At 47.7% G+C, this 26,843-nt stretch overlaps 1 protein-coding gene across 1 annotated transcript in view; it reads right to left on the bottom strand.

Annotated features, from left to right (window-relative positions):
- Positions 1-26,843, bottom strand: part of DLEC1 (DLEC1 cilia and flagella associated protein) — a 98,816-nt gene that overhangs the window by 14,375 nt on the left and 57,598 nt on the right. Inside the window, exons 10-20 of the mRNA XM_070358927.1 lie at positions 26,255-26,391; positions 24,476-24,568; positions 22,410-22,500; positions 21,619-21,781; positions 20,531-20,723; positions 19,696-19,754; positions 18,954-19,122; positions 18,627-18,720; positions 18,287-18,417; positions 18,018-18,176; positions 14,771-14,910 (exon numbers count right to left, since the gene is read on the bottom strand). Coding sequence (XP_070215028.1) covers positions 14,771-14,910; positions 18,018-18,176; positions 18,287-18,417; positions 18,627-18,720; positions 18,954-19,122; positions 19,696-19,754; positions 20,531-20,723; positions 21,619-21,781; positions 22,410-22,500; positions 24,476-24,568; positions 26,255-26,391 — 1,429 coding nt within the window. The remainder of the gene's footprint in view (positions 1-14,770; positions 14,911-18,017; positions 18,177-18,286; positions 18,418-18,626; positions 18,721-18,953; positions 19,123-19,695; positions 19,755-20,530; positions 20,724-21,618; positions 21,782-22,409; positions 22,501-24,475; positions 24,569-26,254; positions 26,392-26,843) is intronic.

Below are 26,843 nucleotides of genomic sequence, written 5' to 3'. Positions count from 1 at the left end.
AAATGGAAAGACATTTTCCTGTTAAAGGATGGGAAGACTTAGTATTGTTAGGAGGGTAATACTCCCCAGACCAGACATGCAGATTCAATATACTCCCTGTTAAAATCCCAGCTAGGTCTTTGTAGACATTGATAAAATTCACACAGAAACTCAAAGGACCCAGAACAGCCAAAACTATCTTGAGAAAGAGAAATGAAGTTGGAGAATTCATACTTCTTGATTTCAAAACTAACTCAAAATGGATCAGAGACCTAAAAATAAGAGCTAAAACTATAAAACTCTTCGAAGAAAACATGTGAGTAAATCTTTCTGACATTAGGCGATGGTTTCACAGGTATAACACCGAAAGCATAAGCAACAAAAGATAAAAACACATAAACTGGGAATTCACCAAAATTAAAAGCGTCTATGCTTCAAAGTACACCATCAAGAAAGTGAAAAGAGGGACATCCCTGGTGGTCTGCTGGTTAAGAATCTGCCTGCTGATGTAGGGGACATGGATTCGGTCTCTGGTCTGGAAAATCCCACATGCCATGGGGCAACCAAGCCCCTGCGAGCCCATGTGCCCAGAGCCTGTGCTCCAGCAAGAGAAGCCAGTGCTGTAAGAAGCCTGAGCACTGCAAGAGAGAGCCCCCTGCTCGCTGCAACTAGAGAAAACGCATGCACAGCAGCGGAGACCCAGTGCAGTCGAAAATGAATTAATAAATCACACACACACACAAAAAACAAGTGAAAAGACAATCCTCAGAACGGGAGAAAACATTTGAAAATCATGTATCTAATAAGAGACAGGTATATAAAAGGAACACTTACCCTAAAAAAAACAAAAAATACCTTTATCTCAATAACAAAAAGACAAATAACCCTATTTTTAAAAAATGAGCAAAGAACTCAAGAGATAGTTCTCCAAAGAGGATCTACAAGTGGCCAGTAAGCTCCTGAAAGATGCTAAGCATTATGTGCCATAAGGGAAATTCAAATCAAATCCTCAGTGAAATATCACTTCACACACAGGATGAATACCATTAAAGAACTGCTGCTGTTTAGTCGCTGTGTCTTTTGCAACCCCAAGGACTGTAGCTCACCACACTCCTCTGTCCATGAGATTTTCCAGGCTAGAATACTACGGTGGATTGACATTTCTTTCTCCAGGGGATCCTCCTGACCCAGGAATCGAACCCATGTCTCCTACATTGGCAGGCGGATTCTTTACCACTGAGCCACCAGGGCAGTCCACCATTAAAGGAGAGATGGTCACAAGTATGGCTGAGGAAGAGAAGAAGTAGGACAGCAGGGTGGAGAAGGATGGACAGTGTGGTGGAATTGGTAGCTATCATATTTGCCCCATGTATCATTATTATGACTATGCCAAAGCCTTTGACTGTGTGGATCACAATAAACTGTGGAAAATTCTGAAAGAGATGTGAATGCCAGACGACCTGACTTGCCTCTGGAGAAATCTGTATGCAGGTCAGGAAGCAACAGTTGGAACTGGACATGGAACAACAGACTGGTTCCAAATAGGAAAAGGAGTATGTCAAGGCTGTATATTGTCACCCTGCTTATTTAACTTATATGCAGAGTACATCATGAGAAATGCTGGGCTGGAAGAAGCACAAGCTGGAATCAAAATTGCCGGTAGAGTTGTGAAACTCTACTATGTATGTAGTAGAATATTATTCATGTAAAAGTGGGAAGGAAAAGTGAAAGTGTGTGCTTGCTGCTGCTGCTGCTAAGTCACTTCAGTCGTGTCCGACTCTGTGCGACCCCATAGACGGCAGCCCACCAGGCCCTGCCGTCCCTGGGATTCTCCAGGCAAGAACACTGGAGTGGGTTGCCATTTCCTCCTCCAATGCAGGAAAGTGAAAAGTTAAAGTGAAGTCACTCAGTCGTGTCTGACTCTTAGCGACCCCATGGACTGCAGCCTACCAGGCTCCTCCATCCATGGGATTTTCCAGGCAAGAGTCCTGGAGTGGGTTGCCATCGCCTTCTCCAAAGTGTGTGCTTATATGGATATGTATTTCTTTGGAAGGATATATAAGAAACTGATAATGTTGGTTTACTGGTGGGAAGTAAACTGAATGAACTGTACAGCAGGAGTAGAAGGACTTTTTAAAATTAAAAGATTGAAATTTAATTTGTGCTATGAATCAAGAGGATATTTATATCATGTAAGCTTTATACATATCAATAAAATGAACACCTGTGAACTGGAAAAAAAAATAAAGATTAGTCATTTTTTAACCTTAAAAAAAATTGCTGGGAGAAATATCAATAACCTCAGATATGCAGATGACACCACCCTTATGGCAGAAAGTGAAGAGGAACTAAAAAGCCTCTTGATGAAAGTGAAAGTGGAGAGTGAAAAAGTTGGCTTAAAGCTCAACATTCAGAAAACGGAGATCATGGCATCCGGTCCCATCACTTCATGGGAAATAGATGGGGAAACAGTGGAAACAGTGTCAGACTTTATTTTTGGGGGCTCCAAAATCACTGCAGATGGTGATTGCAGCCATGAAATTAAAAGACACTTACTCCTTGGAAGGAAAGTTATGACCAACCTAGATAGCATATTCAAAAGCAGAGACATTACTTTGCCAACAAAGGTATGTCTAGTCAAGGCTATGGTTTTTCCAGTGGTCATGTATGTTTTTCCAGTGGACCGTGTATGGTCATGTGAGAGTTGGACTGTGAAGAAGGCTGAGCTCCGAAGAATTGATGCTTTTGAACTGTGGTGTTGGAGAAGACTCTTGAGAGTCCCTTGGACTGCAAGGAGATCCAACCAGTCCATTCTGAAGGAGATCAGCCCTGGGATTTCTTTGGAGGGAATGATGCTAAAGCTGAAACTCCAGCACTTTGGCCACCTCATGCGAAGAGTTGACTCATTGGAAAAGACTCTGGTGCTGAGAGGGGTTGGGTGCAGGAGGAGAAGGGGACCACAGAGGATGAGATGGCTGGATGGCATCACTGACTCGATGGGCGTGGGTCTGAGTGAACTCCGGGAGTTGGTGATGGACAGGGAGCCCTGGCGTGCTGCGATTCATGGGGTCGCAAAGTCAGACACGACTGAGTGACTGAACTGAACTGAACCATTATTATAATGAGATATATTATAATGTTAACATCATGACCTAGTGTGGAAGATTTTGAACAAAGAACAAGGAAGCAAATATCATGCTATTCCAATGAGAAAAAAAACTAAAAGAAAGGTTAAGTGATAAAACAGAGAACAAAACTATTACTTAAGACCCCTAGAGAAGACCAAGCAGAGATCCCTTGATGCAGTACGCAGGGCAGGGTGGGCTGAGGGGAGAGAGCCGGGAGGTATAACTAAAGGAGTGCAGGGAGATTAGCGCAGCTGGTTCAGCTAGGTTAGCTCCCAGAGTTCAGGCGTTATGCTGTGGAAGACTGGTAAATCCTGCAGCAGGATTTCCCTCACCCCCACCCTCGATGAAGAATGTAGATGTGGCCCTGGAGAGAGGTCACTGCAGATCCTGCGGTAATACTGGGCTTCCAACCTGTTTTAGACAGAAAACCACCAAAAAAGATCTTGTTTATGAAGAAAGGAAGGGACTGACTTGTGAAGCTGGCCAGTGTGGGTTTCCTTGACTGCTTGTCCTGCGTTGTCTTTCACAAAGGCCCCTTCCTCTAAGGTTATTCCAGAAGCCCTGAGGCTACTCACACACACTTCAGTCCTGGGAGGAGGATGCCCTCCACTCCTATACCCACTTACCCAGAGGAATCTGATACCACCAGCTCCTTATGCAAACCAACTTCCTCCTCCAGAAAGGCAGGAGTGGGCAGCCAAGGATTCTCAGATGTAGAAGAAAAACCCCAAACCAAAGGATTCCAAACCAAAATGTGAGGAAACACAAAGAAGAGGGCTTTGTAAGACAGTAACAGACAGAGATATATCCACTTGAATAAAGAGTTCCAAAGAATAGCAAGGAGAGATAAGAAAGCCTTCCTCAGTGATCAATGCAAAGAAATAGAGGAAAACAACAGAATGGGAAAGACTAGAGATCTCTTCAAGAAAATCAGAGATACCAAGGTAACATTTCATGCAAAGATGGGCACAATAAAGGACAGAAATGGTACGGACCTAACAGAAGCAGAAGATATTAAGAGGTGGCAAGAATACACAGAAGAACTACACAAAAAAAGATCTTCATGACCCAGATAACCATGATGGTGTGATCACTCACCTAGAGCCAGACATCCTGGAATACAAAGTGAAGTGGACCTTAGGAAGCATCATTATGAACAAAGCTAGTGGAGGTGATGTAATTCTAGTTGAGCTACTTCAAATCCTAAAAGATGATGCTGTGAAAGTGCTGCACTCAACATGCCAGCAAATTTGGAAAACTCAACAGTGGCCACAGGACTGAAAAAGGTCAGTTTTCATTCCAACCACAAAGCAAGGCAATGCCAAAGAAAGAATGCTCAAACTACCACACAATTGCACTCATCTCACATGCTAGCAAAGTAATGCTCAAAATTTTCCAAACCAAGCTTCCACAGTACGTGAACTGTGAACTTCCAGATGTTCAAGATGGATTTAGAAAAGGCAAAGGAACCAGAAATCAAATTGCCAACATCCATTGGATCACCGAAAAAGCGAGAGTTCCAGAAAAACATCTACATCTGCTTTATTGATCACGCCAAAGCCTTTGATTGTGTGGATCACAACAAACTGTGGAAAATTCTGAAAGAGTATTCTTGTATTCCCATCACCTAGACCACCTGACCTGCCTCCTGAGAAATTTGTATGCAGGTCAAGAAGCAACAGCTAGAACTGGACTTTGAACAACAGACTGGTTCCAAATCAGGAAAGGAGTACGTCAACGATGTATATTGTCACCCTAGTTATTTACCTTATATGCAGAGTACATCATGAGAAACATTGGGCTGGATGAAGCACAAACTGGAATCAAGATTGCCGGGAGAAATATCAATAACCTCAGATATGCTGATGACACCACCCTTATGGCAAAAAGCAAAGAAGAACTAAAGAGCCTCTTGATGAATGTGAAAGTGGAGAGTGAAAAAGTTGGCTTAAAACTCAACATTCAGAAAACGAAGATCATGGCATCTGGTCCCATCACTTCATGGGAAATAGATGGGGAAACAGTGGAAACAGCAGCTGACTTTATTTTGGGGGGCTCCAAAATCACTGCAGATGGTGATTGCAGCCATGAAATTAAAAGATGCTTGCTCCTTGGAAGAAAAGTTATGACCAACCTAGACAGCATATTAAAAAGCAGAGATATTACTTTGTCAACAAAGGTCCGTCTAGTCAAAGCTTTGGTTTTTCCAGTGGTCATGTATGGATGTGAGAGTTGGACTATAAAGAAAGCTGAGTGCCGAAGAATTGATGCTTTTAAACTGTGGTATTGGGGAAGACTCTTGAAAGTCCCTTGGACTGCAAGGAGATCCAGCCAGTCAATCCTAAAGGAGATCAGTGCTGGGTGTTCATTGGAAGGACTGATGTTGAGGCTGAAGCTCCAATACTTTGGCCACGTGATGCGAAGAACTGACTCATTTGAAAAGACCCTGATGCTGGTAATGAATTGAAGGCGGGAGGAGAAGGGGACAACAGAGGATGAGATGGTTGGATGGCACCACCGACTTAGTGGACATGAGTTTGAGTAAGCCCCTAGAGTTGGTGATGGACAGGGAAGCCTGTGTGCTGTAGTCCATGGAGTCACAAAGAGTTGGATATGACTAAGCAATTGAACTGAACTGAACAGATAGCTACAGAAAAGGAACACTTCCGAAACAAAAGAACTTGGAACAGGGACATCCATCAGAGATCGAGTTAGTGATCTGCAGGGCCAAGGACCTATCCCTGCGAGGAGAAAAACCCCAAGAGATAAGAGTATACAAGGAAAATGCTTAAATCCATGCACTATAGATCCAGCAGATTTGTGCTGGACTACGGTAGCTCCTGTTTTTACTGTCCGGAAAGCTTTCCCAGTGCTTCTTTTGGAGCCAGGTTCTCCCCACTGTGGTGTATGGAGTGGGCAGGGACCAAAGAGATCCAATCAGATTATATCTCTGGAGAAAGCATTTTCATTCTTCATGGAGGTTATTAAGATGGGAGTGCATGAGCCTGGAGCTCTAAGTAGCCCCCTTCTCTGGGGCATTGTGGCCAAGGGTCCCTGCCAATAGGGGAGAGAAAGGCCAACCAAGAGAGAGAAGCTGTGTGGAAGGATGGATGCAGGGAGAGGGAAGGAGGGTGGAGAAGGAGCAAGAAGTAGAAGCCCAGACAAGAGGCTGGAGCCCCTGGATTTGGCAGGGCAGGAATGCCCAGGTATGTGAGCCAATGGTTCTCCTTTCCTGCCTAAACTGATATATTTCCGTCACTTGCAACTGTAAATATTCTGACTAATACAATGTCCTTTAAGAAGAAAGAATACAGATAAGAAAGGAAATAAGCAGAGACTGAATAAAAGGCATTGACTCTCACTTGGGAGAAAACAGACTTAATCTTGTATAAGGACTAGGAGGAACCATGAGGTTACAGTTGAGTGTGAAGAGACTCATCCTGAGACCCATGACAGTAGTCGTGGGAAAGCACGTTTGAACGAGACTCTGCTGGGACTTTCCCCCTGTTGCTGGTTCAAGTACAGTCTGAAAATATCTGTGCCTGTGAGGGTCTGGGGTGATGGGTAGTCTCACCGCCTGGAGGTGAACGTAAAAACTGGCACATTCTCTTCGGAGGATACATCAAGTACTCATGAGGATCTAAAACAAGCAGTTAGGTGTTTTTATAACAAAATATATGGCGAAATAAGAACAAAACAAACACACAGTTTAAATATATATACGATTAAAACAATAAGAGTGAAAAGAACATCTGTGTTCCACCCTCGTCCAGCTTAAGAAGCAAAGTATTATCGCCAGTCAACTTAAGAAAATAAATGTTATGCTTCAAAATAGTTTGAGAAGGGGTGGGAAAAAGCTGGTGCAGCATGTGGATGATACAGTATTTGCAATGATTTGATAATTGTTGAAGGTAGATGATGGATACACCGGGGCTCATTATCCGACAGGAGGTAGGTAGATAGGCCCCCCTGAAGGTAAGGCAACTGGAGATTTATTCCCTATGGACTGAAACTCCAAGACGAGACTAGCAGGACAATTAAGGGAGGAGGCTGGGCTCTCCCCAGACCACGTACTTTTCATTCCTGAAGTCAGGAGAGCTCCCTGACCACACATGCGCAGAAAGGCTCCTTGAAGGTCAAAGGGGAATGATGCTAAGCTACCATTGAGCCCTGCCCAGAGCACATATTTGTCATTCCTGAAGTCAGGAGACCTCCCTGACCACACATGCGCAGAAAGGCTCCTTGAAGGTCAAAGAGATGGGTGCAGGTACATGGAAGGATCCTGAGATACGCCACATATGAGCCAGGCACATCAGAATGATCGGCCCCAGGAAACCCAGAAGAAACGCCCCATAAAAGTAACTCAGATCGTCATGAGGGCACGACTCAGCAACTCGGGACTCTCCCTCTGAGTCTGCCCTTGTGTCTATCCACACGTACTGTACTCTTTTACTAAATACTTTACTTGCTTCACTACCTTCCATCTTCGGGGAAATTCTTTTCTCAAAGATGAAGGACAAGGGCCCTCATCACTCTAGCGGCTAGGATCTGGGGCTTTCACCGATGCAACCCAGGCTCAATCTCTGGCTGGGAACCCAAGCCCCGTTCCAACTTGTTCCAGACCGAAGTCACCAGTGTTCAATCCTATTAATATTTTTATATATTTAAGAAATTTTCCATCAGAAAAGAAGGAAGGAGGGAAGGAAGAAGAGCATGAGGGAGGGAGTATCATTAATAGCCTTCAAAACCTCCTGTGTGTTCCACCCAGAATACTATGGTATTTTGTTCATTTAAAAATGCCACCTATTTTTGTTGCTGTTGTTCAGTTGCTAAGTCGTGTCCAACTCTTTGCAACCCCATGTACTGTAGCATGCCAGGCTCTCCTGTACTTCACTATCTCCAGAAGTTTGCTCAAATTCATGTCCACTGAGTCAATGATGCTATCTAACCATCTCATCCTTTGTCACCTGCTTCTCCTTTTGCCTTCAATCTTTCCCAGCATCAGGGTCTTTTTCAATGAGTCGGCTCATTGCATCAGGCAGCCAAAGTATTGGAGCTTCAGCATCAATCCTTCCAATGAACACTGAGGGTTGACTCCCCTTAGGATTGACTGGTTTGCTCTCCCTGCAGTTGAAAGGACTCTCAAGAGTCTTCTCCAGCACCACAATTGGAAAGCAGCAATTCTTCAGCACTTACCCTTCTTTACAGTCCAACTCTCATATGGGTACACGACTACTGGAAAAACCATAGCTTTGACTATATGGACGTTTGTCGGCAAAGTGATGTCTCTGCTTTTTAATATGATGTCTGGGTTTGTCATAGTTTTCCTTCCAAGGAGAAAATGTCTTTTAATTTCATGGCTGCAGTCACCATCCACAGTGATTTTGGACACCAAGTAAATAAAACCTGTTACTCCTTCCACTATTTCCTCTTCTATTTGCCATGAAGTGGTGAGACTGGATACCATGATCTTAGATTTTGTTGAGTTTCAAGCCAGCTTTTTCACTCTACTCTTTCACCCTCATCAAGAGGCTCCTTAGTTCCTCTTCACTTTCTACCATTAGAGTAGTATCATCTGCATATCTGAGGTTGTTGATATTCTGCTTGGAAATCTTGATTCCAGCTTGTGCTTCATCCAGCCCAGCATTTCACATGATGTACTCTGCATAGAAGTTAAATAGGCAGGGTAGCAATATACAGCCTTGGCATACTCCTTTCCCAATTTTGAACCACTCTGTTGTTCCAAGTCCAGTTCTAACTGCTGCTTCTTGACCTGCATACAGGTTTCTCAGGAGACAAGTAAGGTGGCATTTCCAAGTAAGGTATTTCCATCTCTAAAAATCTTCCACAGTTTGTTGTGACCCACACAGTCAAAGGCTTCCATATAGTCAGTGAAGCAGAAATAGATGTTTTTCTGGAATTCCCTTGTTTTCTCTATGATCCGATGAATGTTGACAATTGGATCTCTGGTTCCTCTGCCTTTTCTAAATCCAGCTTGAACATCTGGAAGTTCTCAGTTCATGTACTGCTGATGCCTAGCTTGCAGGATTTTGAGCATAACCTTACTAGCATGTGAAATGAGCACACTTGTATGGTAGTCTGAACATTCTTTGGCATTGCCCTTCTTTGGGAATGGAAAGAAAACTGATCTTTTCCAGTCTTGTGGTCACTGCTGAGTTTTCCAAATTTGCTGGCATATTGAGTGCAGCACTTTAACAGCACCATTTTTAAGGATTTTAAATAGCTCAGCTGGAATTGCATCCCCTCCGTTAGCTTTGTCTGTAGTAATGCTTCCTAAAGCCCACTTAACTTCATACTCCAGGATGTATAGCTCTAGGTGAGTGATTACATCACTGTGGTTATTTGGGTCATTAAGACCTTTTTATATATATATATATATATATTTTGAGTTGCTTTTATTTATTTATTTATTTTACAATATTGTATTTGTTTTGCCACACATTGACATGAATCCGCCACGGGTGTACGTGTTCCTCATACTGAACCCCTCTCCCACCTCCCTCCCCATACCATCCCTCTGGGTCATCCCAGTGCACCAGCCCTGAGCACCCTGTCTCATGCATTGAACCTGGACTGGCGATTCGTTTCACATATGATATTATACATGTTTCAATGCCATTTTCCCAAATCATCCCACCCTCGCCCTCTACCACAGAGTCCAGAAGACTGTTCTATACATCTGTGTCTCTTGCTGTCTCGCATACAGGGTTACCGTTATATAGTTCTTCTATATATTCTTGCCACCTCTTCTTAACCTCTTCTGCTTCTGTTAGATCCTTACCATTTCTATCCTTCATGGTGCCCATGCTCATGTGAAATGTTCCCTTGACCTCTCCGATTTTCTTGATGAGATCGCTAGTCTTTCCCTTCTGTTCTATTGTTTACCTCTATTTTTTTTTTTTTTTTTTTTTTGCATTGTTCATTTAAAAAGGACTTCTCATCTCTCCTTGCTATTCTCTGGAACTCTGCATTCAATTCATTTATCTTCCCCTTTCTCCCTTGCCTTTTGCTTCTCTTCTTTCCTTATCAATTTGTAAAGCCTCCTCAGACAATCACTTTGGCTTCTTGCATTTCTTTTTCTTGGGGATGGTTTTGGTCACTGCCTCTTGTATGCATCTTCATCCATAGTTCTTCAGGCACTCTGTCTACCAGATCTAATTCCTTGAATTTATCCGTCACCTCCACTGTAATCTGATTTAGGTCATATCTGAATGGCCTGGTGGTTTTCCCTACATGCTTCAATTTAAGCCTGAATTTTGCAATAAAGAGTTCATGATCTGAGCCACATGATCTGAGCCACCTGGATCTGAAGCTCCAGGTCTTCTTTTCACTGACTGTATAGGGTGTCTCCATCTTCAACTGCAAAGAATAAAATCAATCTGATTTTGGTATTGACCATCTGATGATGTCCATGTGTAGAGTCATCTCTTGTGTTGTTGGAAGAGGGTGTTTGCTATGACCAGCATGTTCTCTTGACAAAACTCCATTAGCCTTTAACCTGCTTCACTTTGTACTCCAAGGCCAAATGTTACTCCAGGTATCTTCTCTTGACTTCCTACTTTTGCATTTCAATCCCCTATGATGAAGAGGATATCCTTTTTTTGGTGTTAGTTCTAGGAGGTCTTCATGGAACTGTTCAACTTCAGCTTCTTTGGCATTAGTGGTTGGAGCACGGACTTGGATTACTGTGATACTGAATGATTTGCCTTGGAAAGGAAGCAAGATCATTCTGTCCTTTCTGAGACTGCACCCAAGTACTGCATTTAGGACTCTCTTGTTGACTATGAGGGCTACTTCACTTCTCCTATGGGATTCTTGCCCACAATAGTAGATAAAATGTTCATCTGAATTAAATTCGCCCATTACTGCACATTTTAGTTCACTGATGCCTAAAATATTGATGTTCACTCTTGCCATCTCCTGCTTGACCACATCTAGTTTACCTTGATTTATGGACCTAACATTCCAAGTTCCTATGCAACACTGTTCTCTACAGCATTGGACTTCACTTTCACTACCAGACACATTCACAACTGAGCGTCGTTTCCACTTTGGCCCAGCTGCTGCATTCTTTCTGAAGTTATTAGTAATTGTTGTCTGATCTTCCCCAGTAGCCTACTGGACACCTTCCAACCTCAGGGGCTCATCTTTCAGTGTCGTATCTTTTTGTCTTTTCATCTGCTCATGGGGTTCTTGTGTCTCCAATACTGCAGTGGTTTGCCATTCCTTCCTCCAGGGGACCACATTTTGTCTTGGGTGGCCCTGCATGGCATGGCTCATAGCTTCACTGAGTTATGCAAGCCCCTTTGGCGTGACAAGGCTGTGATCCATGAAGGGGACCACATATACACTCAACTACTATTTGACAAGAAAGCCAAGAACACCTAAACAGACATTTCTCCAAAGACATAGAAATGGCCAACAGGTACGTGAAAAGCTGCTCAACATTGCTAATTATTAGATAAATGCTAATCAAAACCACAATGAGGTATTACCTCACATCAGAACGGCTATCATCAAAAAGTCTACAAACAGTAAGTACTGTGGAGCGTGTAGAGAAAAGGGAACCTTCCTACACTGTTGGTGGAAATGTGAATTGCTGCAGCCACAATGGAAAATATTACAAAGGTTTTTAAAGAATAAAAATAGGGCTACCATATGATTCAGCAATCCCACTCCTGGACATGTATCTTGAGAAAAGTCTTACGTGAAAAGTTACATGCAGCCATCCCAACGTCCACTGCAGCCCTGTTTACAATAAGCAAGCTAAATGTCCATCAACAGATGAATGGACAAAGAAGATGTGCTACATACATGCAGTGGGCTATTACTCAGCCATAAAAGAATGAAATCATGCCATTTGTAACAACATGGATGGACCCAGAGATGATTACACTAAAAGAAGTCAGTCATATGATAAGACAAATATCATATTATATCACTTATACGTAAAATCTAAAAAAAAAAAAAAGATACAAATGAACTTATAAAATCAGAAATAGACTTACAGAGATAGGAAACAAATGTATGGTTATCAAAGATGATAGTAGGGGTGGAGTGGGGGGGGAGAATAAATTAGGAGTTTGGGATTAACATATACACAGTCCTATATATTAAACAGGTAAACAGCAAGGAGCTACTATACAGCACAAGGAACTATAGTCAATATTCTATAGTAAACTATAATGGGAAAGAATCTGAAAAATAATATAAATATAAAAAGAATATATATACACACACATATACGTATATATAGAACCGAGTCACTTTGCTATACACTTGAAATTAACACAACATTGTAAATTAACTATTACTTCAATTTAAAAAAACACCTAATGGGGAAAGGACACTCTCTTCAACAAATGGTATTGGGAAAAGTGGATAACCACATGTAGAAAAATGAAATTGAACCCTCATCTTATACCACTCACAAAAACTAACTTGAAATGGACCGAAGACTTAAACATAAGACCTGATACTATAAAACACCTAGATGAAAACACAGAGAAGTTCCTCAAGCTCTTGAGGAATGTTTTTTTGGATCTGACACCGAAAGTACCAAAAAACAGCAAGAGCAGAAATGAACAAGTGAGGGGCTTCCCTAGCGGTCCAGTGGTTAAGACTCTGTGCTTCCACTGCAAGGGGCACAGGTGTGACCTCTGTTTGGGATCAAAGCTCCTGCACACCAGAGGCCGTGCTGTGCATCCCACCAAAATAAATCACATGGAAAGCCTATAAAAAATAATATACAAGTGAGACTACATCAAACTAAAAAGCTCCTGCACAGCAAAAGAAACAGTGAACGAAATGAAAGCGCAACCTACCAAGTGAGAGAAGCATTTGCACGCTGTGGATGACAAAGAATGCAGTCTGCCATTTCAGTAAACAAAGGATGCTGCAACCATCAAACCAGCAGACACTGGACCTGTTCCTGACAGTGCACCCTGAGTGGAATTCGGGACAGAATTCCTGAATTCATTAAGATGCATAGCAAAGAAATTGTTCTGATAAGCCTAGACCCTTGTGTCTTCCCATTCCCAGGTAGCACAGTGGTAAAGAACTTAAATTTTAAAATGGGCAGAGGAACTAGACATTTTCAGAAAGAAGGCACCCAAGTAGCCAACAGGTACCTGAAGAGATGCTCAGTACCACTACACATCAAGGAAATGCAAATCAAAATCACAATGAGATATGACTTCACCCCTGTTAGAACCGCTATCTTTAGTAAGACAAAAGGTAACAAATGTTGCTGAGGAAGTGGGGAAAAGGGAACCCTTGTTCACCACTGGTAGGAATGTAAATTGGTTCAGTCACAACAGAAAAGGTATGAAGGATCCTCCAAGTATTAAAAGTAAAACTACCATCTGACCCAGCAATTGCACTTTTGAGTATATATCCAAAGCGAATGAAAACAGGATATCACAGAGGTATTTGCATCCCCATGTTTACTGCAGCATTACTCACAATAGCCAAGGTATAGAGGCACCTAAGTGTCTGTCAACAGATGAAGGGATAAAGATGAGGTGGTTTTTGCATACAATGGAATATTATTCAGCCATGAGAAAGAAGGAAATTCTGCCATTTGCAACAACATGGATGGACCCTGAGGACATTGTGCTAAGTGAGGTAAGTCAGAGAAAGACAAATTCTCTATGATCTCACTTACATCTAGAATCTAAAAAAGCCAAAAGAAATAGAGAGTAGCACGGTGGTTTCCAGCAGCTGGGGCTGGGCCAATAGGAGAGATGCTGTTTAAGGGTACAAATTTCCAACTAATATGTGAACAAGTCCTGGGGACCTAATGTGAAGTATGGTGATTATGTACAATACTGTATTATATACATCAAACCTACTGGGAGACTTGATTATTCTCACCACAAAAAGGAAAATATAATTACATAAAATGATGGAAGTGTAAGCTAATACTTCAACGGCAATCATGCTGAAACATATAAATGGTTCAGGTCAGTATTTTCTTTTTTTTGGCTGCACTGTGCAGCTTGTGGGACATCTCAGTTCCCCAACCAGGGATGGAACTCGTGCCCCAGGCAATGCAAGTGCGGAGTCTTAACCATTGGACCCTCAGGGAAGCCTCAGGTCAGTACATTGTACACCTTAAGCTTACACAATGTAATGAGTCAACTGAATCTCAACAAAAGAAAAAGTCTGCCGGTTATTTTGCATCCATTCTCCTGCTGATGAACACTGGCTGTTTCCAGCTTTTCGCTACCATTAACAGTCCAGCTATGAGCCTTCCAGGATGAGCACATGGCTCCCACCGCACACGTGTAAGTTTCTCTGCAACTATATCCAGAAGGACTAACGCTGGATCAAGAGTACGGTCACCCTTCCACCAGGTAACAAAACGTTGTCCCAAGTGGTTGCATTATTGTACGTTCCTTTAGCACACGTACACTAGAAGGATACATATACCCCATAATATTACTAGTGAATGATCTCCAGGTAATAGATTATGGATCATTTTCATTTTCTTTTTTTGTAATTTCTAAATTTTACAATATAAACATCTTATCAATACCTTTAAATTCCAAAACATCTACAAACACGTAACTACATATGATATAAATAAATATGCCATGAATATGCAGCGTGTGTAGTACAGGCTCCCTGCATCCCCTTACCTCCAGGCCCCATCTACCACCTCCAGCTCCAGGACGGTCTGCAGACGCTGGCAGTGCCGGGCCTCCAAGGTGATGCTCACTCTGCACTCCCCCAGCGGCTGAACTTGGCCACTTGATGGCTCGATGTCAAAGGGAGACACCTGATGGGGAGAAGGGTGAGCAGTGGGGACACTTGGAACTGCAGAATTGGGGGCTGGCCATGACCAACCAGGGTCACCCCCAAGCTGCGCCCCCTAGACCCCTGAGCACTTCCAGGATGCAGAAGAAGACAAGTGGATGGGGGAGCACAGATGAGCAAGTGCTCAGGATGAAGAGGAGAAGATGATGAAAAGTGAGTCTCCAAGGAATGGAGGTGGAAGGCAGAGGGAGGCGCCTTCGGCGTGGTGGCTCTGAGCGGTCTGCCCGCCCCACTGTGCAGGTGCGGGTCAGGAGCTGCGGCTCCAAGGAAGGAAGGACAAGCTCCCAGACTGCGGCAGGGCCCAAGCTTCTGTGTGGCCACAGATGTATCCTTGCACTTATAACTGCATCTTCTCGGGACAGACCCCTCCCTCATATCCTCTGCTTTAGTTCCTCTCTGAAACACCTAGAAAATAGTAACTGGTGCACGTTTCCTAAGTTGTTTTACAGATGCTTAAACCACCACCAAATGGAAGAAGTTAACTACTTGATGACCATGAGCGCATAGTCCCTCGATGTACTGGAGCCTGAGGATTGATAATGTTAATCGCTGTGACACTACCTTGTCATCAACCAATCAGAGAACTGTGCACGAGCTGCCCATATACTCTGTAACCTGTCACCTGGTCTTTAAAAACGTTTGGCTGAAACCCTTCGGGAGTTCGGGGCTTTTTGAGTGTGAGCCACACGTTCTCCTTGTCTGGCACCTTACAATAAACGCTACACTTTCCTTCACCACAACCGAGTGTCAGTAGATTGGCTTTCCTGCATGGGGATGATCAGGGCCCAAGTTTGGTTTTGGTAACACCCATGTGATCCCTTCCCCACATGGTCACCCCCTCACCTAATCCCCCCTGCAGTTAGTTCACATTTACCTGACGTGTCCACCTCCTGCCCCGTACCAGGCACTAAAAGGGAAGGGAGAAGGCTCGGAGACTACAGTGCCCTTGAGTGTATGCCCCAGGACCCTGGATGGGTCACACTGACTAGCAGGGTGTCACTGGGCATTGAAAGATCACAACCAGGAACAACATAACTCCTGTCTCGTCTCCTTCTTCCTTGAGACCAAGACCATGAATGAGTGCAAGGCACCTGCCTGCAGGGTGACCTGGCTGCCCCTGCCCTGACCCACCCCGCCTCCCGCCCTGGCAGCGGTGCTGTGCTGTCTTGGGCCCTGTGCTTTCTTGCTGCAGAGGTTTCACTGCCCAGGCACTGGGGGGTTGGGGAGTAGGGCTGGCCTACACCTTAGGAAAAGTAGCTCTCTCTCCTGAGCATTGGGTCCAAGCTGAGCTGGGAAGGGAAGAGCTCCTTTGCGTTCTTCGCTCATTGTTTTCCACATGCACTCCATTTCACATGGAGCCCAAGGCACGTGTGTATGTGATGCGGGGGCAGGCTTTGGTCTGGGGCTGGGTTTCTGGATCCCAACTTGGGCACATCCAACAAACCCCAATTCTCAATATTTGGACAGCTCACAAGAATACAGTACAGAGAACTATAGAGATTGCTACCAACTTCAATTTGGACATAAATCTTAATACACCATGAGATTGATAATTACTTCAATTATAAAATATATTTGGACTTTCCTGGTGGCTCAGATGGTAAAGTGTCTGCCTACAATGCGGGAGACCTGGGTTCGATCCCTGGGTCGGGAAGATCCCCTGGAGAAGGAAATGGCAACCCATTCCAGTATTCTTGCCTGGAAAATCCCATGGACGGAGGAGCCTGGTGGGCTACTGTCCATGGGGTTACAAAGAGTCGGACACAATTGAGCAACTTCACTATCTGTCACTAGTTATTCTTCACAGCGGGAGGAAAAACACAGACTGGGAATCAGGGAGATGGGATCTGATACGATTCTGCCACCTTGTAGCGGCGTGGCCCTGGGGAAGCCCCCAACCCTCTCTATATCATCTATCTAATGAGGAGGCTGGCTGAGGTCCGTAAGTTTCCAACTGTGCTCTGGGAAATCCCAGGGACTCCCCGAAAGTCCGAGAGCGGGGGGTGGGATGTGGGGAGAGGCAGGGTGCTTGATCAGGGGGCCTCTGGTTCACACTCGACTCTAGACCTTGGGTTTCTGTTGAAGGTCTCATTGAATAGAAGGTTACTGAGAACGCCTGCCCCCATCCCAGTCTCAGTGTCTGGCTCCGTGAGCCAGGCAGGGTGACCAGTGAGCCCTGGGGGTATCCAGCATTAACTCCAAGCCTGTGCAACAGATCCCGTGGCAGTGGTTTTGGTCACTCGATACAAAACTGTCTTCACTTCTCAGTTTCAGAGTGCCCAGGGGAGAAGCGAGGCTACCAGGGGAAGAGGGATAGCTTTCAAGGGGAAAGGAAGTGGGCAGCAGGGGAACCTGGGTGAGCTGCCGCTAGCGGGAGGGTCAGACCCTCTTGACCTGGCCAGAGTCTCTCACGTGCCGCGACCGCGCCCACGTGTGAAGAGTGGGTGTGGTGAGTCAGTGACTTCCTGGGCCTGCTGGTGTTATGGCTTGGGCCTGTTCAGGATTGAACATGGTATTTAGACACGATGCCCTAATTTAGACGTTGACAGTAAATACTTAGCCACTTTTAATATTTTCTATTTTTAGAGAAAAAGGAAGCAAGTGCCATTTGAGTGCCCGTGATTTTCCTTTCGGAGAACTTTTTGGTTTGGGTCACACGCTCACCACCTGGTGGCAGGTCCTCAAAACTGCAAGCACGATCCTTGGGACGCTAGGACTCCCAGCAGTGCGCCCGCCCTTTCCCCCAGGCCCTGGAAGCTTCCCTCCCAACTCAGCTGCCCAATTTCTTCCTGACGCCGGCTACTCTGACAGAGGGAGAAACCCTTGTCCTATTTCTGTGTCAGAAGGCAGAGAGAGGAACAGGAAAATCCAGTCTCCGGGGTTCTGCTCTGCTGTAGAGAGGATGGGGAATGGGGGGACACTGCCAGGCAAAGGTCACCAGGCAGGCTTTTCCTCTCCCAGCCTGAACGCGCCAGCTTCGGTGTCACGGTGTCACGGCTCACACATCACACGGGTTAATCTGCGCCTGGGGGCAGGGTAGCACCACAGGAGGTGGTGGGCAGGACTTACGCCCTCTTGCCTTTCTTGCAGGGAGACCTGGCTCTCCTTCATGGCCCATGTGGCCGGGAGCTGGCTGAGGTTCCGGATCTGGATAAACTTGGTGGCTTTCTGTCCCAGGCGCAGCAAACCAAACTGAAGGGCTGAGACGTCAATGACCAGGGCCGGCCCCTGAGGCACCCAGAGGGGCCGGTCACTGGGCCACCCGGGTGTGGGTTTGGTGCCCTACCCCGGCCCCCGCCTTTCCAGCCCGCCTAGCCGCCCGGCCCCATCACAGGCACCTTAAAGGCCGCCTCGATGTGCAAAACCACGGGCGTGGGAGAATCTTTGATCTCACACAGCAGGTTCTGGCTCGTCGGCCCAGGGACACTCCCGGTAAAGTTCAACTCAAAATCCTCAACCTCGCTGGGTTCTGGGAGAAGAAGGGTGAGATGAGGCAGCGAGATGTGCAGGGGCGGCAGGCTCCCTCTATGGCTGGCCCAGATTTCGGGCCCCTCCTCATGTCGTGGCCAGGGCTGGGCTGTGGCTGGAGCTGATCATGGGGCCTCGAACTCCTGCCCAGGCTCCTGTGACCACGAGCTCTCCCTCCCCTGCCAGCCCCTCCCGCGGTCCCCGAAGTACCAATGGTCCCCGTGCAGGGCTCCACCTCAATGATGTGACAGTCGCTGATCTTCCCCCACGTGTACCTGATGGTGGACTTGCTGTTGTTCCACATCTGAAAGACACATCCCGACCCGGGCTCCCTGGGAGACTGTACTTGCTAAAGGATTGAGGGGTTTGGGGCTCACAAAAGGTCCCCTCCAAACCCTCCCAGCTAATTCCTGGCCACTCGACAGCACCAAAGGGTTTGTGGGTAACGTATCAGGCCAAAGACCTCTGAGCCCAGGAACTTGTGCCGAGTTCAGCATCATCTCAACCAGTCCAGGCTGGGGAGAGACAACCACCTACCTTAAAATTCTTCTTCACGTTTATGCCAATATAGTTCTCCCCAGGGATGATGAGAGCATATGGTTCTAGGAGAACCTGGAAAGGTTCCACTGAGCCCTTCACCTCGATTTCCAGGACGATCACGTCATCCATGCAGTACGAGGGGTCCTTGGAGTTTTCCAAGTCCAAACTGAACACAAACCCACCATAAGCTAAGAGTCATTGTATCCCCATCTCTGGTCCTGTGAAAGGAAAGCACGCCCTGCCCACAGCTACTGAGCCCCCCGAAATTGGAGGTGTCAGCAATGCCCTGAAACAAGCGAATGCCTGCAGCCGCGCTGGCAGCTCAACTGCAGGCCAGGACCAAGTTCCCTCCTTCTGTTTCCAAGGACCACAGTGCAGCCACACCAGCCTGGAACTCCCCAGCAGCTGACCGGGGACCCCCCAGCAACAGCCTGCTTAGGGAAGAGTTGGTAGAGGTGTGACCAACTCCTTCCTCCATTAGCACCACCCCCCAGGGGCCACTGGTAGCAACCGTGAGCACTGTTTCCAGGTTCCCGGGTGCACAGTCAGAGAGCTGTTCCCTGCATGCAGAGCCCGCTCCAAGCCTGGTGCCATGGCAAGGTCAGAAGCTCTCACCTGCCAAAGCCTGCTGGGGGTCAGGGGCTCATCCACTCAGTTCTGGTGCCTCCCCCTCCAGCATCCTCCATGGGAGGGCAGGCCTGGTGCCCACCCCTCAGCCAAGGGCCTGGGTCCTGCTCACCTCACGGGCTCTGGGACTTCCTCCAGCACCATCTGGAGCACACTGTGAAAATCCCTTGGCTGCAAGACAAACACAGCACCCTGAATAAGAAAGCCCGCGCCAGGGAAGGCTCGAGTCACAGCAGCAATCCTCCCCGTGGCCCAGCCACCACAGACGCCTTCCTGAGACACAACACTGCTTCCGTGCAGCCTCTCCCCACACTGGGGGAAACAGGGCTGCCAGGACATGAGCCTTGACTCAGGGACTGGGGGCCACTGCAGTCTCAAGACTGGCATGCCCACCTCAGCTGGGCCTGGGGGATGGGAAGGCCCTTAGCAGTGCCCTCAATGCGTCTGAAGCATCAAGCCTTCCTGGGACAGACAGTATCAGGGGCTGAATGACAGGCTGAGAGGCAGACCTGCTGTCTTACCAACAAGAGCCGCTGGGAACCCCCCTCCTGCTCCACCCTCGCCTGTAGATACAGGGCTTCACTTTGGGGATCAAGGGCTGTGTGAGCCTTGCCCTGGGGGACCTCACTGTCTGGAAGCTGCTGTGAGCTGGGCAAGAATGGTAACACCTTTGATGGAGCAGAAACATGGAAGACACTAGAGTCGAAGTGAGGCCAGACTTGCTCAGGACAGGGTGTGTGGGATGGGGACCAGGCAAGACGAGCTGCTTCGTCCTGCACGCACCAAGCCCGCCCACTAGCCCCACTCTTGGCTAAGCGCTGGCCTTGGCAGGACACCGGGGGTCTCCACAGGGTCAGCTGTGGCTTCGATGTCACCAAAAACAGGGACGGAGGGTGAAACCTGCATGACCCAATCGTGTGCAGCCACCAAGATGGCCCCATTTGAACCTCTTGCGGGGAGAAGCTCAGGATGAACTCGTGGTCCGTGTGGGGGCTGAGAACGCCCATCTTGGGGGTGATGCAGAAGGCCGTCTCCCTGTCTGGGTGATACTTGATGCTGTCTGTGCTGTAGGTTTCTCCGGGCATCAGGGACTGCAGGTTGGGCTTCATGATCTGCCAGTGGAAGGCCAGCTCCACGTGCCTGCGGGGGCGCCCCTGACAGTAGGCAGTGGAGCCAAGGCCGCGGCCCAGTTCTGCAGACCAGCCCTCCCACTCCCTGCTGCTGATGGCAGGTGTGGGTGGGGCTGGAGACGGCAGGCGAGAACTGCTCCTTGTGCCAGGTAACAGAGCCTGTGTAAGGCCTAGGTCATGGGGACAGTAAGCCAGGAGGCACCCTGCGGTCTGCCCCGGCATAATGCCGAGCTCAGAGGGTGCTCAGAGAATAAATGGCACTGACAGCTGAACCCACAGACCTTCAGCTGTCTGACCCTGGAACGTGAGAGAGTTCCCCTCATGGGCCAGGCAGGAATTCTCTGGAAAACCATTCCTGGTTAAGGATGGACCAGAGGGGCTTCCCAGGTGGTGCTAGTGGGAAAGAACCCGGCTGCCCATGCAGGAGACATAAGAGACATGGGCTCCACCCCTGGCTTGGGAAGATTTCCTGGAGGAGGGCATGGCAACCCACCCCACTATTCTTGCCTAGAGAGGCCCATGGACGCAGCAACCTGGTGGGCTACAGTCCCTAGGGCTGCAAAGAGTCGGACATGACTGAAGTGACTAACACGCAGAGGACTGAGAGCAACACTGCTCAGTATGACTCCCTGCAGTGCTGGACATCTTGCAGATCTGTTCTGTCCAATATGAGAACCCCTAGCTACCCAGGCACTGAGCGCTTCACATGTGCCCGGCACCACTGAAGAAGCGAGTTTTTCATTTTATTTTAGTTCCTTTCCATTTAAATGGTCACATGTGGCTAGCAAGTACCATGATGAACAGTGCACATCCGGATCCTCCCAGCCTGTGCTCAGATTCAGGATGTCAGGCCAGGTGAGGAGGGAGTGGGGAGTGTGCTGGGGTCCCGCACAGGCATCACTCACGTGGCGTTTCTAATAATCAGCAGTTTGCTGGCCGTGGACTGAAGGTTTTCAGGTTCAAAGCGTATGAAGTACTGGGCTGTTAAGTCTGTGAGCTCTCCAGGCTCCGGCTGACTTTTCTCACCAGAAATATAGATCAGATCCAGAGCAACCAGCTGCCCAACTCCTGACAAGGTTGGGGGAGCAAAGTTTCATGAGGGCTGAAGTCAGGACTCTGGCCGAAGGCTGTCACAGGACCCAGGTCACCATCCACATGCAACTAACTGGCCACGATCGTGACCCCAGGAAGAGCACACACAGGGGAACAGGGCGCCAACAGCATACAGACTCATGTTGTCACACTGTCACAGACCAACAGGAGGTGACTCTGCTAACCTAGCACATAATGGGCACTCAATTAATGCCTGCTGGGTGAACAGGGTGGATGGTAGACAGACAGGCGCCGGGAAGGAACGGGGCGCCCGAGGAAACGCAGGAGTCCGCCCCTTCTAACTGCAAAAACCTAGGGGCGCCCTGGCTGTTTCTGTGTGAGTCACTGGCAGGTCCCCAAAGGTCTAGGTGAGTTTCAAAGTGACGTGATGAAAGACTGTCCTCCAGGTTTCCATCTCTGTCGCACTAGAGGGCCCCTTGGGACAGGCCTGAGGGCCACCCTGGCATGGGTCTCTATGGTCTGGCCAGAGCAAGTGGCCCCAAACCGGAGCCCAGTGCCCAGAGGCTGCAGCATTCCGCTGCACCACCGCTCCCCTCCCCACAGCCGTGGACCGGACCCCGCCCTGGGAGCGCACCACGCCCACCTGTGGTCACCAGCTCCTTTATCTGGCAGTTGTCACACACGATGACGAAGGTCTGCTCTGCCTTTCCCAGGCTGGTTGGGAGGAACAGGACCTGGGGAGGAAAGGGTTGTCCTGCAGCCTCCCGTGAAGGGGCTTCTTCCCCATCACCTCCTCCTCTCGGCCGCACCCCCTGCCTCGGGCCTCCCCTCCTGGCTGTCTCCGTAGGGTCCAGCCCAGGCTCCGGGATATGGAGAGAAAATTCACAGAGACGGAAATAAAAATGGCTCTTAAACAACAGGTTTAACCTCATTCATGATCAAAAATGGAAATGCAAACCAGCCAGAAAAAGTTTCACGCCTCCTACTGGCGAAGAGCAGAAAGTTAGCAATCATGAACGCAGTGACAGGATGTCTTAATTTTCTTCAAACTACTCTAAAAGGGTGGGGTAGGGTTTGGCGGGAAGAGACGGAGGAATATAAAGCCAATGAGGTTGGCCAAGAGTTGAGAAAAGCTGAAGCTGGGTAATGAGCACCTGGGTGATCCTTAAACCATTCTATTTTTTTAATATGGGTTTTTTTGGAGGTGGGGCTTGGCCAGTTGGACTTCTGTCCTTTTAAGTATAGTTGACTTACAATGTTAGGTTAGTTTCAAGTGTATGGCAAGGTAATTCTGTTATATGTGTGTCTATGTGTACATATATACACACACATACACACGTATATATCTATTCATTTTCAGATTATTAGTATTATGATGATTATTATTTTGACTGAGCCACAAAGCTGGCGGAATCTTAAGTTTCCCGACCAGGGATCAAAGCCATGCTCCCTGCAAGGTAAGCACAGCCTCCTAACTACTGGACCCCCAAAGAATTCCCTGTATATGTTTTAAAATGTCCATGATAACAGATTTTTTAAAAGTTTGATAACATATTGTAATGGCAAAGATATGAGAAAACAGGCAGCACCTTCATATACTTTGTTGGAAGTATAAAATAATATAATCCAAATGGTGAGGATTTTGGCAACAGGTACCATAATTAGAAGGGTAGAAGCCCTAAGTCAGCAAATACACAACAAGGACTGTATCCTGCAGGTAGGACAGAGTGACGCATGTATAAGCTATTCCCTGAGATGGCCAGAGATCAGAAATAATCTTCATATCCATCAGCAGGAGATGGCTGACCTAAATTACAGTTCATACACACAGTGGAATACTATGCAGCTAGAAAAAATGAGGTGTGGGAAGTACATGGTGCAGAACATAGAGTGGGCAACAATTTGTGTGAAGAAGAATGGAAACATAGGAAAGAAAGAAACATGTGTTTATGTAGTCATCACATACGCCTACAAAGGCACCCAGACCTGGTAAGGCTGTGGCCTCTGGGTGGCCAAGGAGGTGGGGGGAGAGGCAGCATTTCACCATGCATCTATTTGCATATTTTGAATTTTTAATCATGTGAATCTATTTATTTGGAAGTATGGAGAAAGCAATGGCACCCCACTCCAGAACTCTTGCCTGGAAAATCCCATGGACGGAGGAGCCTTATAGGCTGCAGTCCATGGGGTCGCTAAGAGTCAGATACGACTGAGTGACTTCACTTTCACTTTTCACTTTCATGCATTGGAGAAGGAAATGGCAACCCACTCCAGTGTTCTTGCCTGGAGAATCCCAGGGACGGGGGAGGCTGGTGGGCTGCCGTCTATGGGGTCGCACAGAGTCAGACACGACTGAAGTGACTTAGCAGTAGCAGCAGTATAAATAAGTTTTCTAACAAACAACATCCCAATCAGTAAACAAAATTTATAGAAACCACCAAGGCTTGGACCTGGGAGTGGACATCTGGGTCATGAAAACACAAAGGTGGGAATTCCCTGGCGGTCCAGTGGTTAGGACTCAGCACTCTGACTGCCAAGAGCCTGGGTTCAATCCATGGTCGGGGAACTAAGATCTCATAAGCCATGCAGCACAGTCCAACAAAACAAAACAAAAAACCCCACAGAGGCAAAGGAAATCAAGCAAGCAAATGAGGAAGCAGCAACCGATCCTAAAGAGGTGGAAGTACCTGCTACTGTCTCATTACCTACCTCCACGAATATGGCCTGCCCTGGAACCAGCTCAAACACCGACGGCAGGATCCCAAAGGGAGGCTGCTCAACAAAGCCGATGGTGACAACGGCCTTAAAGAAAAGCAGAAGATGACTCAACAGTATGAAAGAAACTGTAAAGTCTCTTGCTCAGATGACCCATGTCTCTCCTCCAAACATCCATGTTGTGATCTGAAGGCTCTTATGGATCATCCAGTCCCCTGTTCATGAAGAAACTGAGACGCATCCATTCAGCAAGCACTTACTCAATCTGCAACAGATGGGGTTCTGACGTTTAAAGACGAGTACATCACGGAGCATCTGCAAAGAGCTGCCTATTGGTTGGAGGCACAAGAATACCACTGACAAGGGTTTCAGACACAAAGCAGGAGGTGTGTGGGAAGGTCTCCCCAGGACGCGGGCTCCCTAACACAGTCCCTTCCCTACTGCAGCACCCTGTGAGGCTCATGCCAGCTTCCGTATCTGCCTCCATTCCCAACCCAGCCCTGGTCATGAGCTCCTGAAGGAAGCTGCCGACTTGTCAGCAGACCTGCAGCCTCGATGCCTACACAGGAAGCCACCAGCACGCAGGGACACAAGCCCATGCCTCCAGGTCCCTGGAACGTGACAGCTATGAGTGAAATGTCTCAGGGAACATGTGGTCTCCTGGATTTATCGCTTGTTTCCAGAGATGCACAGAAAGCAAGGTATCTCTCCTCTGAGAAAGACAATGGTGTGCACGAGCGTGACGATCAGTGTTGTCAGCACTTGGCTGCCATGGGGAGTGCAGGGTGGGAGGGAGCCTGGGCAAACGGTGGGGCGGTGGGGCGCGGGCGGGCATGTGCACACACCCTGCTTCTCAACTCCAGCTGACAGGGCCACAGTGGATCCTGGCCCAGGGCTGCACATCTTCCAATGTTTCAGAGAAAGTGGAAATGTACATTTTTATATGATATCTATTTTTTTTTTCCAGCATAGCATGCGAGATCTTGATTCACCAACCAGGGATTGAACCCGAGCCCCCTGCAGTGGAAGTGTAGAGCCCTACCCACTGGATAGCCAGGAAGCTTCCTGAAATCTCTGTATCTTTAAATGTTGATTCAATATATGTTTTTAAGCAATGCTGGATTTCTCTACTGACTCAGATGGTGAAGAATCTGTCTGCAACGTGGGAGACCCGGGTTCAATCCCTGGGACAGGAAGATCCCCTGGAGGAGGGCATGGCAACCTACTCCAGTATTCTTGCCTGGAGAATCCCATGGATAGAAGAGCTCATGAGCTACAGTCCATGGGGTCGCAAAGAGTCAGACATGACTGAGCGACTAACACTTTCAGTTTCAAGCAACGTTAGCTCAAACATGTTTTGAGGCCCTGTGCCAAATAAACACGACCACAAAATTCAACCAAAGAGCTTCCGATTTGTGACCTCTGCTATAGTCAAACATTTGCCACAATAATGACTGACTGATTGACTCAGTGAACGAATGAATGGGTATAGTGACATCCAAGACAGGCCTTGAAGGACGGGAGAGGTGATGGGACCCGTCCAGGCCTTGAAGGATAGGAGAGGTGATGGGACCTGCCCAGGGTCACACAAGTATTAGGAGTATAATAGGAACTATAGTGCTATACTCTTTACCTCTTGATTCTTAAGGGACTGTGGCTCTACAATTCTATCCACTGCGTTTCCAGCCCCAGGGGCACTCAAGCAAGTCCCTCACAGGAGTTACTGCATTCGATGGACTTGCTTTTTTCCCAGGAAGCACTGTGAGCACTCACCCTGAAGCTGGGCGGTGGCCAGCTCTTCTTAGGCATGATACAGAACTTGCCCACGCTGAAGCCCACGTTTTTGCAGATGAATCTGGTTATCTTCATGCCCCCAATGAGGCAGTAGCCGCAGTCCAGGACAGGCGACACTGCAGCCACAGGGGAAGATGGGCAAGAGAAACAGCCTGGGTCCTCCTGAGGCGCGGCCCAAGCTGAGGGTGGCTGTTGGCGGCCGGGGCAGGGGAGGGATGGACGGGGACAAGCCCCGCCCCTGCTTCCGCCTGGCAGTGGTTTGTGCCCCAAGACACCACGTGCGTGGGCCTCAGAGTGCCCCGAGCCAGTGCCGCAGAGGCTGGGGTCACCTGGGCCGCGGCCTTCTTTCCTGATATGTGTCGCTCAGAGTCCGCCTCCCCCCAGGGAAGTAGGACAGTCAGGGCCTAACTCTGGAGGAATGCGGGAGCTTCCGGCAGGTCCCTCCTCAGGACTCAGAAGCCCCTGCCCAAGGGGTCAGGCTGTGTGCTGCCACCCAGGGGCCCTGTGGGCAGGTGGTCCTTTAGAGGGGCACCAGCCTTCCCCGACCCCCGGAGGGCAGCAGGCACTT

Source organism: Bos mutus, chromosome 22, assembly GCF_027580195.1.
Source record: "Bos mutus isolate GX-2022 chromosome 22, NWIPB_WYAK_1.1, whole genome shotgun sequence".
In the NCBI taxonomy this organism is placed as follows: Eukaryota; Metazoa; Chordata; class Mammalia; order Artiodactyla; family Bovidae; genus Bos; species Bos mutus.
Note: the sequence above shows the minus strand (reverse complement) of the source record. Positions and strands in the feature narration are given on the sequence as shown.